We start from the raw sequence: 13929 nt of genomic DNA, 5'->3' as shown, positions 1-13929 counted from the left end.
AGACGGCGCTCTTCCCCGGCGCTTTCGTCGCTTACGTGCGAAAGATTGAGCGGCGATCGCTGGCTCTTTCTCGCACGATATCACTGGCACATAGAGCACGCGGCGCGTGGTGGCGATTTTATCGCCCTTGGACTTGTTACGGAACCTCACAGTGACGCTGACAGCGACGGAAGAAATGCACCTGGAGTGCCCATATAATTGCTATCGCAATAATGCCAACATTTTAGGCTGCCTTATGTAACTCGGAAACAAAAGCAGATATCCGAAATTTATTTAACACGTGGAATATAGTGATTAGAGGGCGAGAGTTTAGGCTTTGCGACCATGCTGTTCATTAGGTAGATATTATTTATTGGCATTGCTAGATGTTCAGTTAGGGTGGATTAGGTGTTCTATGAGGTGAGCATCACATAAGGGTGGCATATTTTGTTTCTTTCTGTTGTATGTCAACTATGTCTCAGTGTTTTCCTGTTTCACGATTTGCATGTCTTACCAAGAAATATGTGAATTCTTGAAATGATATTCTGAGGCAATATCTCATTAAATTTGGCAGGTTCATTTCGAATCAGAAATCTAAATTTAAAGTGTTTTAGCGGTTTACTAACGAACGCGATTCACCGTTTCATGGCCATTTCAACAAAGAAATCGTCTTGTTGGCCGCAGCTAATGATTTCAAAGAGCTTAACTAATTCTTAAAAAATCTGGCACAACCCAATTAACCTGAATGTCACGTTACTGCGATTAGCAGTGAAGCAATGCATGGACCGACCGTGTCGAAACCACCCAAACGCCCTATATGTAAGGCGTTTATGCAGCCAGGAGGCTCTTTCGTGCTTCTCTCGTAGAGTTACTGCATATAGCTCCCGCAGGGAGCCCCCCCCCCCCCCATATATATATATAGGAAGTCTATTCTCTCTGGTCACGCTGTGCCATCTAACGCCACCACAGCAAAATTGATGAGCCATGCCGCTGTCAATATATATCCAAACAAGGTTGACTATTTGTGAGGCAGGTTCCACTCTGCCCACCATCGGAGAACTTTAAACGATTTTTCTAATCGAAGAGTAGCACTTATCCAGTGGCACATATGCCTAGTGACTCTTGTTGGCCTCTAAGAGGATAGCTGAAAATTGGCACACACCTAGTGGAACATGCATAGTCACCGCAGTACGCGTGAGAAGGTTCATTGAAGAACGGCGCATACCTAGTTTCACATATCCAGTGACATAGATCGGCGCACTCACTCATGAGTGCACTCACTAACACTCAGGCACACTCACTTCAATGGCGTGTGTGCGAGTGCGAGTGAGTGCCAGCGAGTGTGAGTGGAGGCGAGTTGGAGCTCGAGTAAGTGCCAGTGAGTGTGAGTGCGAGTGAGTGCCAGTAAGTGTGAGTGAAAGTAAGTGCGATAGTCTCAGACGTTCACACAAGCCCGTTGTTCTCAAGAAGCACAAAAGTGCCTTCACCACTTTTAGGGCCGACGAGCGGTGGGGGAAGTGTTCCAGCAGCACCTGCACGGAAAGCGGCCGATTGTCCAGTTTTTCGAAAGAGCAAGTTCTTGTCTTTCAGGGGAATATCGTGGACAGTGGCACAGCAGGTGGTCGATATTGTCTTCGGTGCCGCAGACCTTGCACGCTGCACTGTCGATCGCTCAAATTAATGTGGAGTATGCCTTTGTGAAGGCAACTCCTAACCAAAGACGACAGAGAAATGCAGCTTCACGTCGAGGAAGTCGGAATGGAGGTCGGAGTTGCAGTGAAGGGTTTAATCGATGCAGTCGTGTAAGTCTTAAGTTTGGCGAGTTCCACTCGGTCAGTGAGAGACTGCGTGCCAGGTGTCGAAGCTGCCTTGGGGCGGCTTTCCTCGCAAGCGGGATAGGAACGCTGTGCTCTTCTTGATGTGATGTGAGAGCAGCCTTATCGGTGGAATCATTGGCACTGATTCCACAATGGCCAAGTACCCATTGAAAAACAACCTCTTGGCCTTTTTGCTGGCCGTGATGGGGAAGTTTAACGATTTCGTATGTCAGCTGCTCATGACATGCGCGTCGGAGAACTGACTGCGTGCACTGTAATGCCGGTTTTGAGTCAGGGAACACAGCCCATTTTCTAGCTATTTCAGAATCAACGAATTCCAGTGCACAAAGCAGAGCCGTTAGTTCTGCCGCCGTTGAGGTCGTGACATGAGATTTCTTGAACCGCAGCGTGATTCCTCGCGTTGTTATAACCACCGCACCACCATACCTGGACGACGTAGTCGATCCGTCAGTAAGATGTGCACGTGGTTGCTGTACTATTCATGCAAGAGGAGTAACTTCAGTTGTTTTAAAGCAGGGGCCGGTAGATCTGTTTTCTCCTGTAATCCTGAAAAATCATTATACGTACATCTGAACGGCTCAAACACCACGGAGAAAGGTTAAGTAAACGATGCACGATGTGCACTGATAGTAGAGCTAAATGTCGAGCAGGGCCTTTAAGCATATAGGCTCGCCAGTTGGTGGGAAGGGGTCCTAGTTTACAATGAAAATAAATGATATATACGTAGAAGAACGAACCCATCATATGTGCAGTTGTTAACGAACCCTAAGCAATGGAAATCACATCTTCGCGTAAATAAAGGTGTCTTCAGAGATACTTTGTGCCGCTACAATTCTTGAATCCTAGTTGCAGTAACGTCGACAGTCATTGTAACCGCCGCGGTAGCGCAGTGGTTATGGCGTTCTGCTTCTGAGCTTGAGGTCGCGGAGTCGTTCGCGGCTACGTCGGTAATATTTCTACGGGGGCGAAAATGCAGTAACGCTTGCGTGCCTTCATTTGGGTGTTCGTTACAGAACCCCAGACAGAGAGAGAGAGAGGGGGAATATGGGAAGGCAGAGATGTTAACCAGTTAAAAGTCTGGTTGGCTACTCTGTGCTAGGGGAAGAGAGAGAAAGGAGAGAGAAGGTGTAGATACCTGTACGGACAGTACTTGAGTTAAAACTGCTCGCGCAAACCAGACGATCTGAGAAAGCACAACAGTGCCTTCACTGCCTTCTGAGCCAATGATCAGTGGGGACGGTGCTCTAGTACTGTCTGTTCACTCAGAGGACGATCATCTAATTTCCTCATTGTGTTGGACAGAGATGGTCTTTGTGCTTGAAAATGGGAACAACGGCACAATAAGTGCTCAGTGTTCTCCTGACGCAGATAAGGCAGCTCGGACGTCAAATCAAGAAGACAGCTGCGTCCCCATTCCTCTCTCAAGGACCGACGCCGCGAGACAACTTCGCAGTCTAACTCGCACGATCTCCTTCTGGCGCCTGTGGGTACTGAATAAATAAATAAGTGGAATACCGCACATACAAGGCGCACAAGACTGCACAGACTAAACCCGTCACTTCAACTCAGACCTCCGGCCGGTCTGCACCGACACGAAGCGTCTCTTCTGTGTCGGTTGTGGCTTAGAGTTGCCTTCACGAATGTCTACTCAGCACTAATTGGAATGGCTGATAGTCCTGCATGTGATGTTTGCGGATGCGAGTAGACAAAACCCCAGATGGTCAAAATTGTTCCGGACTCCCACAGTACGGCGTGCCTCACAATCGCATCGTGTTTCTTGCATGTAAAGGCTACACTTTAATTGTTTTATCAGTCATCGTGGGATACGTTCTGATAAAATTTGTGCAGTTTAAGGCATTGCACGTCTCTCAGGTCACTAGAGCCCTTCTAACCTTCCACGCACTTGATACCGAGACAGCACGACGGTGGTGGCACCTACGGTGAAAGCGACCTCATGCGCCTGTAGAATGAAATATTGGGGCCCACCTTTGCGTACCCCAAGCAGGAGTGGAAACAATGTATGCTGATAACGAATATTTAGTGCATGGTGATGTTCAATAATACGATAACACATAACAATCACGGAAAAGAAAAAAAGTACCAACGTAACCTGGTACGCAGATAAATGCGCGGGAATATACGGTTGGTCACTTCGACGGAAAATATTATACTACTATCGTGGAACAAAAACATGCCATTTGAAAAATGATTCTAATCTGTTGTTTTTCTGGTGAAGAGGGAATACTTGTAATTTATTCGTGGTCGTGGATGTAGGTTGAACTGTGCGAATTTAAATCTCGTGTATTCCCAGTTGAGAATGGTTACAGATAAGATAAGGGAGTTAGCCAAAGGTCAAGATATCATAGCTAGCAAACAAACTTTTGCCTCACCAGATTTATGTGTGTTTTGATCGTAACACTACCATTAGTTCGCATGAAGTTGTCACGGGAAAAACGCCGCTTATTCCTGATGAATATAAAGAGAAATATAAGAAGTTAGATTTTTTCTTCAAGATTGTCGACGTCTTTTCTCGTGCAAGGGTTCCACACCGCACATGCATATTTTAGCAGTGACCTGATTATAATATGAGGCTAGTAACTTAGGAAGATTATTTAGTTAAGGATTCAAAAGACCGAGCTTGCGAGCTGCAGATGCACCGAGTAAATCAGTGTGCATGGACCAGTTTAGTCGGCTTGCGATTGTAATATCTAGATCCATAATACTGTCGGTTTCGACTAATAGAGTGCCCGGTGTGTTATATTCGAATTCAGAGATTATTTTTAATATTTCTGCGCAGGAATGGAGTTTCTTTGTCATTAAGTTTCACCCCCCCCCCAATGTTACACCATTTCGTTACAGCATTAAGGCTATTTTGGTTCTCTTTTAAATCTCAATGAATCGCAGTCTAAAACTAACTTTGATATTTGTCAAAGACAACGCCTTTAAATGCCTGTTGACTACACTAAATTTTGTGCTTTCTTTTGCTCAACAGATTCCGCTGAAGTTGAAACCGGCACAAGTGTCTCCTTTTTTCGACGGTCCATTGTTTCTGCGGCCAGTCACCCGTCAGCCCTCGGCAAACAACGTTTCAGGATGATCTCGAATGTGTTTTGCACAAAAAGCGTGATTTCTCCTTGTTTACTGAAAAGAAGAATACATCGCACGTCGAAACACCCTTAAGTGATTTTCTTTGCTTTGATATGCTCATGAGGAGTGTGTGTCAAAAGAACCTATCTGTGTAGAATACAAGGAGACTCACGCGCCGCAAACGCGACCTTGCGCTGTCTTTTTTTTATATATATAGGGAGCTTTGAGCAGTTCTCGCAATATTCGCTCTCCGCTCTTGCCCAGAATCACAGCATGCGATATGCATGCCCGGAAGCACGCATCTGCAGTCTCAAGAAACAAAAAAAAAAAACGTTTGATTGCAAATAGAAACGATTTGTGCAGAATAATTCTCTGTTCGTGCTTATAAATCTAAGTCAGAAATGAAGCACTTATTGAAAGGAATTGTTTTCGTAATATACAGAAAAGTAACCAAAGGTCTGCTTCACAAATTGTTGGCACTTAGCCCTGTGTGCTTGTTCTATACAAGCCCCTGACGTTTTCCGCTACCTTTGTAATAGTTATGAGCTGTTCTCTAAAAAATTGCGCACCGTAAATATGGCGCACTTTAGCACCTTCATGGAGCATTCGTGAATATTTAGGTCATGAATCAACAAGACTATATTGAGGACCAGATCGTTAGAAAAACGCAAGAGGAACCAGGCTATCTACTGTGGCTTGAATGATGTTTTGATTTCTGATTATGTGGCGCAGTTGTCGATAACACCTAACTAATTCATTTTCTTTTAATAGGGACCTTTATTCCTTTATTTAACAATCCCCCGAGCTGCAGTTTTCGACAAATCCTCTGAAGACGTTGTTCGAGGCTCAGATTATTTCGGTAGTGAACTATTTGGAAAATAGCTTGCCACCACGTTGTACTGGATTGAATAAAGTATGCCCACGAGAAGTGAGCTCCTTTGTGTATAGAAAGCTGATTTCGTTTACAATAGGAGTGAGATCGCCCCTATATGTATATATCATACACTGAAATACTTATATCACAATATTTGTTTCTCCTCCTCCTTTTTTTTTGTCTTTCTTAGGCTTATCGATCAAATTGATCCACTTGGTGATGAAATAGAAGTAGATATAGATGGCCAGTTGCTGTATCTCTCTCTGCGTATTTGTTCCTCTCTCCCGTCTCGCGCGGCGTTGCGTTCCTAACACCCTGCGAAGGGCGTACTGCGCAGCAGCCTCGGCGGCGTTGTATGGAGAGAGAAGCGTAACCTTCAGTCTGTTGCCACGGCGATACGAACGCCGCCCTTTGCCGCATCCTTCGTATATTGCCATCGACGTCCCCACGTTTAGTTGCGGCTTGGAGAGCGGGCACTCGCGAGCCGCAAGAGATTGAAGCTTAAACGAAGTCTGATCACTTCAGCGTCCGTTCTAGCACGACAGTTGGCTGAGAGTACGTGCAAGGAGAAATTTGGGATACCCGAATTTGGCCGTTGTGTTTCCAACGAGAACTTCTTCGGCGCTCGAAGGTTTTGGAGGCCCATGCCATGTTCTCCGCACTCGTCGCACTTCTCGCGCTCTTATTGACGCTTATCTTTTGGTACGTACAGTTTCGTTATTATCTTCGTTATCTGAAAGCGTGATGCCCCACCGCCTCTTGTAAAGATAGATTTCATTTTCCATTTTTCTTGCCACTCTTCAGCCAAAGCTGCCAATATCAGTGGTAACGACACTGGGCGTTTGAGCCAATGACGGTTTGTGAAGAGAATGAAAGATGAAATGGAAAAAGAATACTGCCCTTGCTATCCTTAGAAACGCTTACCGCAAGTTTACATCTTCCGTGATTTAAACAGACGGTTTGAATTGTTCGTGGTTTTATTGAAATAATCATTGGTACCATACTTGGTGTGTGTATCGCCATCATAAGAGCGCCAGTGACCCTTGCGTATCTGAGTGGCTCAGCATCTCTTTAAGACAGTGACTTACACACCCGTTTGCAAGAAATACTTATTCTCGGAGTCGGACGACCTCGGCTCACCGTGCTCTTGATGTTTGAGTGTCTGGCTACGTTAACACTGATAAAGATCCGCAGAAACTGGCTATGTGTAGCGTTCCAAAACCATGATCTGATTATGAGGCACGTCATATACAGTGGGGGACCTTGGGTTAACTTTCACCACCGGACGATATTTACAATACACTCCACGAACGGCACACGAGCGTTTCTGCATGTTGCCCCCATTAGAAGGCAGCCGCCGTATTCGAGATCGAATTCGCGACCTCGCGTTCACTAGTGCAACAATATATATATATATATATATATATTAGGGGTGTGCGAATATTGAAATTTTCGAATACGAATCGAATACGAATAAGGCGAAAAACTGTCTTCGAATATCGAATCGAATATCGAATATATGTGTAGTATTAAAAATTGCAAAACGAGGTAACAATAGCTTTATTACCCTTTTAAAAATAATATTGCATTTCACGAGGCTGCTTCAGGTTAAAGAGGCACTCATTATAGGTAATACATTCAGGTAATGTCAGGTAACGCTCTGTCAGGTAAACGCTTGTTACAGATTATCGCGAAGGAAAATTGACTGCTCGCCATGTTCAGAAAGTAAGGGCTCTCTATGCACTGTGACAACATTTGTCCAGGTAACATTTTCTAGGTGAATATTTTATTGCGCATACTTACAAAGCCCGAAAGTACATCATATATTGTTATGAAAGAGCCCTGGAATAAAGCTTGGTAAAAAAAAATTGAAACTGATCATGTCTCACGGGCCTGATGCAGATAGACTGGAACAGAGCGTACACATTCATAGTAAGGTTCGTTACAGCACTTAAGATCACAGTGCTGTCACGCTGTGTCGTCGTTTTGTACCTTCTTTTGTCCCTATTTTGTGTTGCGCTGTAACGAACCTTACTATGAATCCCAACAAACTGGCCCAACTTGCCATCTTGATGCAGAGCATACAGATAATGAGCGGATCATGTGAAGCTCTCAGTGAATAAACATGTTTTTAGGAGAATGTGGAGCAAGCATATAATTCGTTAATTGCTAAATTATTCACAGTCTGTCCGATAATTCGCCGTTTCGACCATTATTCGGCCGTCCTCGAATATTCGGGAATTTACGAATATGCATTTCTCGAATCGAATACGCTTCGAATAAGGAAAATATTCGATTCGTATTCGAAATTTCGAATATTCGCACACCCCTAATATATATATATATATATATATATATATATATATATATATATATATATATATATATATATATATATATATATATATATATATATATATATATATATATATATATATATATATATATATATATATATATATATATATATATGAGAGTTTTCGGACGCCAAGACTGCTACCCAGGTCTACTGACATGATAGAGGGGAGTGGTTAAGGAAGTACTTACAAAAATTCAGATTAAACTATGGGATATGTTATAGGAAGCGTAAATGCATGTGAATCAGATTTATGCTAGAATTGATAACAGCCATAACGGCGAACAACTGCAAAACGTACGTAGGTAAGTCTAATACCTACAGAATATTTGGCTATGTAAAACACCTCACCCCCCCCCCCCCCCCCAACCACACACACACATGCGCACGTGCGCGCACGCAAGCATAAGTGCATTATGTTAGCTAATGATTTCATGCATGCGTTCTGATGTTCAATGGTGACTATGGATACGCGAAGTAGATAAGAACTTACGGTATTACAGGTTCTGACTCTCACAAACTATGGTCTCTGTCTGAAAAGCTGGTGTCGAACCTTTCTGCTGCACAACTTGACAGCTGTCCCAAATCAGTCGAAATAGCTCACCGGATTGGCAAATTTCAGCGTAGCAGTAAAAGCGAAGATATAATAGCAAAATTTCCATCATTTCACGAAGGGCAAGCTGACCTGATCAATGCAGGAAAACTGAGGCCATAAGGCATCACTATGTCAGAAGACTGTTCAGAAAACCTTAGACCAAAAAAAAAGAAAGATTTTTTTGGAATCTCGCCATGGGTTACAGTGACACAACCGATTTCATCTTTAACATGATGTCTTGAATTTATACGATGTCAAGTATATGTATGACGATTCCACCAGTAAAGTAGTGCAGGACAAATGACAGAACGATGAATCTTGGGAAGCCATTTCCTTGCTTAATGTTAGTTGCCAAAGCATTAGAAATGAAACAGGCGGCTTTGACAGTTCTATTGGCGTGGTTGAACCATCTGTCGTCCGGTGTAGATTCATAGGTTGAAGATGGTTTTGCAAATACGCCCGGAGGGCGCTTGTCTTTTCTCCTTGACCATCAAATTGCTTCAGATGAAATAGCGATAGCACACAGGTTATGTGAGACGCTGTGGTGCCAGACGTGTTTTTATTGAAGTAAAAGTCGGATAGTGTGCTCTTCTTATCGATCGACATCATGCGTGAGTGACGTTTTCTTCAGAGCTGATAAATATAATCTAGCGGTTCTCTTTAAGAAATGTCTATCAACTGCAAGGGTTCCAAAAAAGTTGAAGAATGCAAACATTATACTAATCCATAAAAGGGAGACGTTAAACAATTGAAAAAATATAGGCCCATTAGCTTACTCCCAGTATTATACAAAATATTCATCAAGATTATTTGCAATAGAATAATGGCAACACTGGACTTTAGCCAATCAAGGGAAGAGGATGGCTTCAGGAAGGAATTTTCTACAATGGATCACATCCATGTCATTTTTCAGGTAATCGAGAAATCCGCAGAGTACAATCAGCTTCCCTGTATGGCTTTCATAGATTACGAAAAGGCATTTGATTTAGTATAGATACCAGAAGTCAGAGAAGCATTACGTACTCAAGGAGTACAGACTGCTTACGTAAATATCTTGGAAAATAACTACAGAGCTTTCACAACGACCTCAATCCAACGCAATAAAAGTAGGAAGATACTTATAAAGAAAGGGGTCAGAGAAGGAGACACAATTGCTTCAATGCTGTTCACTGCGTGCCTGGAGCAAGTACTCAAGTTATTAAATTGGGAAGCCTTAAGTGTAGGGATCGACGGCGAATATGTCAGCAAGCTTCGGCTTGCCGGTGGTATTTTTCTATTCAGCAAAACTGCAGACGAGTCACAACAAATAATTGAGGATTTTAACAGAGTGAGTGTAAGAGTGGGGTTGAAGATTAATATGCAGAAGACAAAGTTAATGATGAATAGTCGTGCAAGGAAACAAGAGTTCAGGATCACCAGTCAGCCTCTAGTCTGTGAAGGAGTACGCTTACCTAGGGGAAATAATCTCAGGTAACCCTGTCCATAAAGGAAATTGATAAAAGAATAAAAATGGGTTGAATCGCATACGGCAGACATTGTCAGCGACTGAATGGAAGCTTACCATTATCATTGAAAAGGAAGGTGTACAATCAGTACAATTTATCGGTGCTGACATATGGGACAGAGAATCGGAGACTGACAAAGAAGCTTGAGAACGAGTTAAGGACCGCTCAAAGAGCGCTGGAACGACGAATGCTAGGCATAACGTTAAGAGCCCGAAGGAGAGCTGTTTAAATCAGGGAGCAAACGGGTAAAGCCGATATTCTGATTGACATTAAGACAAACAATGGCGCTGGGCAGGTTATGTAATGCGCAGGTTAGCTAATTGTTGCACCATTAGGGTTACAGAATGGGTACCAAGGGAAGGGAAGGGCCGTCGAGGACAGCGGAAGACTAGGTGGGGCGATGAAATTAGGAAATTTACGGGCGTTCGTTGCAATCGGTTGGCGCAGGACAGGGGTAATTGGAGATCGCAGGGAGGGGCCTTGGTCCTGCATTGAACATAAAATAGGATTATTATTATTATTATTATTATTATTATTATTATTATTATTATGTAGGTATGGAAAACAATTAGTACCGATTATATTGTCGAGGAGGCGATTTTAAGCTCCCTCATTTGGAATGGTAACAGCGGCCTCCTTTTTCCTCTACAACAAAACCTTGAATGGCTCAAGTGGCATCTTTTATGAAATTGTTCGGGCTGTCACACACTGTTTTTGAACCCGCCTGAGAAAGCCGTATCTTTTACGTTTTTCTGGCGGGCAGACTGGATATCGTGCTCTCAATTAAACTCACTCCGGGAATTAGTGAACAAACAGAGACATGTACTTTGCTGCGTTGCTTGCTGAAAACATATAAAATACTCCGCTGCGTCCCATCAGCCTGCGGCGAAACTCGTTTTGATGAGGGATCCTTCAGCCGAACAAAAAGGAGTTTACTTCCAATGGCTTTAGTTCGCCCTTGTGTAAGGTGGTATTAGACACGCAGCGTGCATCGGGTAAGCTCAAAATTATGGTCAAGGCCAGGAGAGACGCTGATGGTTAGCCAGAGCGGCTACCGTTGTCTGTAACCTAGGCGACAGGGAGGTCATTGGGATTTCGATTGAAGGCCAGACGGCCAGAATGATGCAGTCGCCGTTGAATCATGCAGCGCATTGTGAGTCCCGGAATCAAAATAAATTAGAATCGGCGCCGTCTTCATTGTGTGGCGTCACCAAGGATTGTCGCACCACATTGCTAGACCGGCGCTGAATGAGTGCCTGCGGCATCGCGACGTCGGCAAGTTGCATGCAGTCCATTCTAATCATCGCAGTTGAACAGCAGAAAAGCGACCAAACAATGACAGCTTCGCTCAAAGGGAGAAGTAATGAAAGTGATAGAAATGTTGAAACCTTTAATGCCCGATCTCGAGCTTTTCTCGTAATGGGAGGTTGTATCCATATCTCCAATGACGAGTTACGCTCGTTCAGGTGAACGTTGTGCTGCCAAAGACGAGTTACGGTCGGCATTGAAGGAAAGCTGCCGTCAAAAACAGCTTTTACTGTTTCTTTCTTTATTTTTGTTATAATTATGGCCAGAAGCCAATCAAGTAAGGTATTTTTGGAATAAGAATGATAGATCAAGAATCAACAATACGTAAAAAATTTATGAGATCGGGTACATTTTTCCGCATATAATTCGTTGCTTAAAGGCTTAAATTTGCACGGAGTTTCTTTAGACTGTGGTATAAGGCTACGCCGGGTCAACACGTTAGTGCGACACAGCACTTGAGGAATGTGAAGCAAGCAGGCCTCTCAAAACGCATGCCGTGATAAGGAGCACCTCGATTGGGCCGTAAAACAAAAAAAAAATTCAGAGAGCTGTAACAATGGTTTTAGGTGTTGATACCACCCGCAGCGGTGAAGAGAACGGGTTAGATAGTGTTCGCTATGGTACAGGCAGCTGTGCTTCTGATGGGCCCCTTCTCCATCACTACTTCAGCAACTGCTGCTACAATCTACAGCCAGTTATATAACTTCACAGTGACATGAGGCGCCGCTGTGCTCAAGCCTGCCACGCAACTGCATCGAAACATTGTGTTGCAGTTGTAGCTCTGCAAGAGTGGCATACAATGAAATGTTGACGTTGGAGTTTGGAGGAATCGATGCAGGCAACCCGGACTATTTGTCATCATGTAGCGCGGCATGCGTAGAGCGCTGACGTCTGCCTTGATTTTCGGGGAGGCTTCGCCCCGATAGACAGACTTTGCAACCCCATTCTGGGTTATGGAGCAGCAAACGTTTCTCGTATCATATGTAGTTGTCTGAACGTGCATGGAAATAAATGTCTGTCCTCTGGTGCTGATGACTGTATGGAACAAGTCGTTGACGCGAATAATTCTCGATGGGAGAAAAACTCTCATCGCTTGGCCGTGATCGTGTCCTTTGCGACGTAGAACTAGCCCTCGCACGGCACAAAAACGCCGATTTATTTATTTATTTATTTATTTATTTATTTATTTATTTATTTATTTATTTATTTATTTATTTATTTATTTATTACGGCAACCTTGCTACCTGCGCTATGCTCTTCATTTACACGCGACATAAGAATACAATATAGCATTGCCAATTCGTATTAAACACTAGAAACAAAAGCAATATCACTTGCATATTACAGCGAAGCTGTTAGCCTCTCGGTCGTCGGCATTCTTGCTTGTCCATCCCTGAGCAAAAATTATCAGTAATGGCTCGTGCCCACCTTAGCAAGCGAAAATGCAATGGTTCATCCCCCTCCTAGTACAGAGGCTACAAGCAGCGAGGAAAGTGAAGCTGATATTGTGTACATTCATTGGAATCACGCATACAACAAAGAGAAGAGAGTACGTCTCAATACAGAAATAGCTCAAAACAAGTAAAACTCAAAACAAGCAAAAAATGTAATGGCGCATACCCCTCGCTGACCAAACCTGGGCGAGGACTAGGCAAAGCCTGGACGTCCCGATGTGGGAAACCTGGGCCCCGGGTCATCGATCCTCAGGACACTCAATAAAAGTTTTTACTGAGCAACACCCCCGTAAACAAGCAACGAATGCAAATGCTCATACTCCCTTAGGGCAGAGGCTACAAGCGCTCAGCAAAGTGAATCTACCGGTACATACATTTGTTCAAACCACACATACAACACACAGAACAGCACACGTTTCAATAAAGAACTAATTTAAAACAAGCATCCGAACCATCAAGAAAGCATTGTATACCCCCCTCAACATTTGTAATGGTGGTTTAGCATCAGCTTCACTGGACATTCACTGTCGCAGGACCCGGATGGCGAGTCACATTCAATACACATTCCGCCCCTCTAGGCTAAAAAAACGTACACATGCTTCCATAAGAAATTGTTCCGGTCTCTGCCAACAAGCAATATACTGCAGCTTTCAGAACACATTTATGTGATCCCGGCAATTCCTTGCATGGACAAATACCTAAAGCGGATAGCTGTAGATGCAATTAAAGGAAAAACATTTAAGAACAAATTTTTCACAACATTATCTTGCGCCACCAAAGCAACGTGGCACAGACGTCCCAAGTAGCTGTTAAAATATTCTCCGATAGTGTCCCTGCCTTTCCACTCAATGGTTCTGGCGAGTCAATGCACCTGCGTTGACAAGTTTGACTGTAACCCTAATGGCGGATCAAGTAGTATGCACAGAAGTATAC

General features: G+C 43.6%; 2 protein-coding genes across 2 annotated transcripts in view; both read left to right on the top strand.

Annotated features, from left to right (window-relative positions):
* LOC135918041 (cytochrome P450 3A41-like) overlaps positions 1-5955 on the top strand; it is an 82392-nt gene extending 76437 nt beyond the window's left edge. The window contains exon 26 of the mRNA XM_065451711.2: positions 4810-5955. Within this exon, the coding sequence (XP_065307783.2) occupies positions 4810-4914 (105 nt within the window). The 3' untranslated portion in view covers positions 4915-5955. The remainder of the gene's footprint in view (positions 1-4809) is intronic.
* Positions 5956-6190: 235 nt separating this feature from the next.
* LOC135918056 (cytochrome P450 3A41-like) overlaps positions 6191-13929 on the top strand; it is a 46819-nt gene continuing 39080 nt past the window's right edge. Inside the window, exon 1 of the mRNA XM_065451725.1 lies at positions 6191-6480. Coding sequence (XP_065307797.1) covers positions 6428-6480 — 53 coding nt within the window. The 5' untranslated portion in view covers positions 6191-6427. The remainder of the gene's footprint in view (positions 6481-13929) is intronic.

The sequence above is a fragment of the Dermacentor albipictus genome, chromosome 2 (assembly GCF_038994185.2).
Source record: "Dermacentor albipictus isolate Rhodes 1998 colony chromosome 2, USDA_Dalb.pri_finalv2, whole genome shotgun sequence".
Taxonomy (NCBI): domain Eukaryota; kingdom Metazoa; phylum Arthropoda; class Arachnida; order Ixodida; family Ixodidae; genus Dermacentor; species Dermacentor albipictus.
Note: the sequence above shows the minus strand (reverse complement) of the source record. Positions and strands in the feature narration are given on the sequence as shown.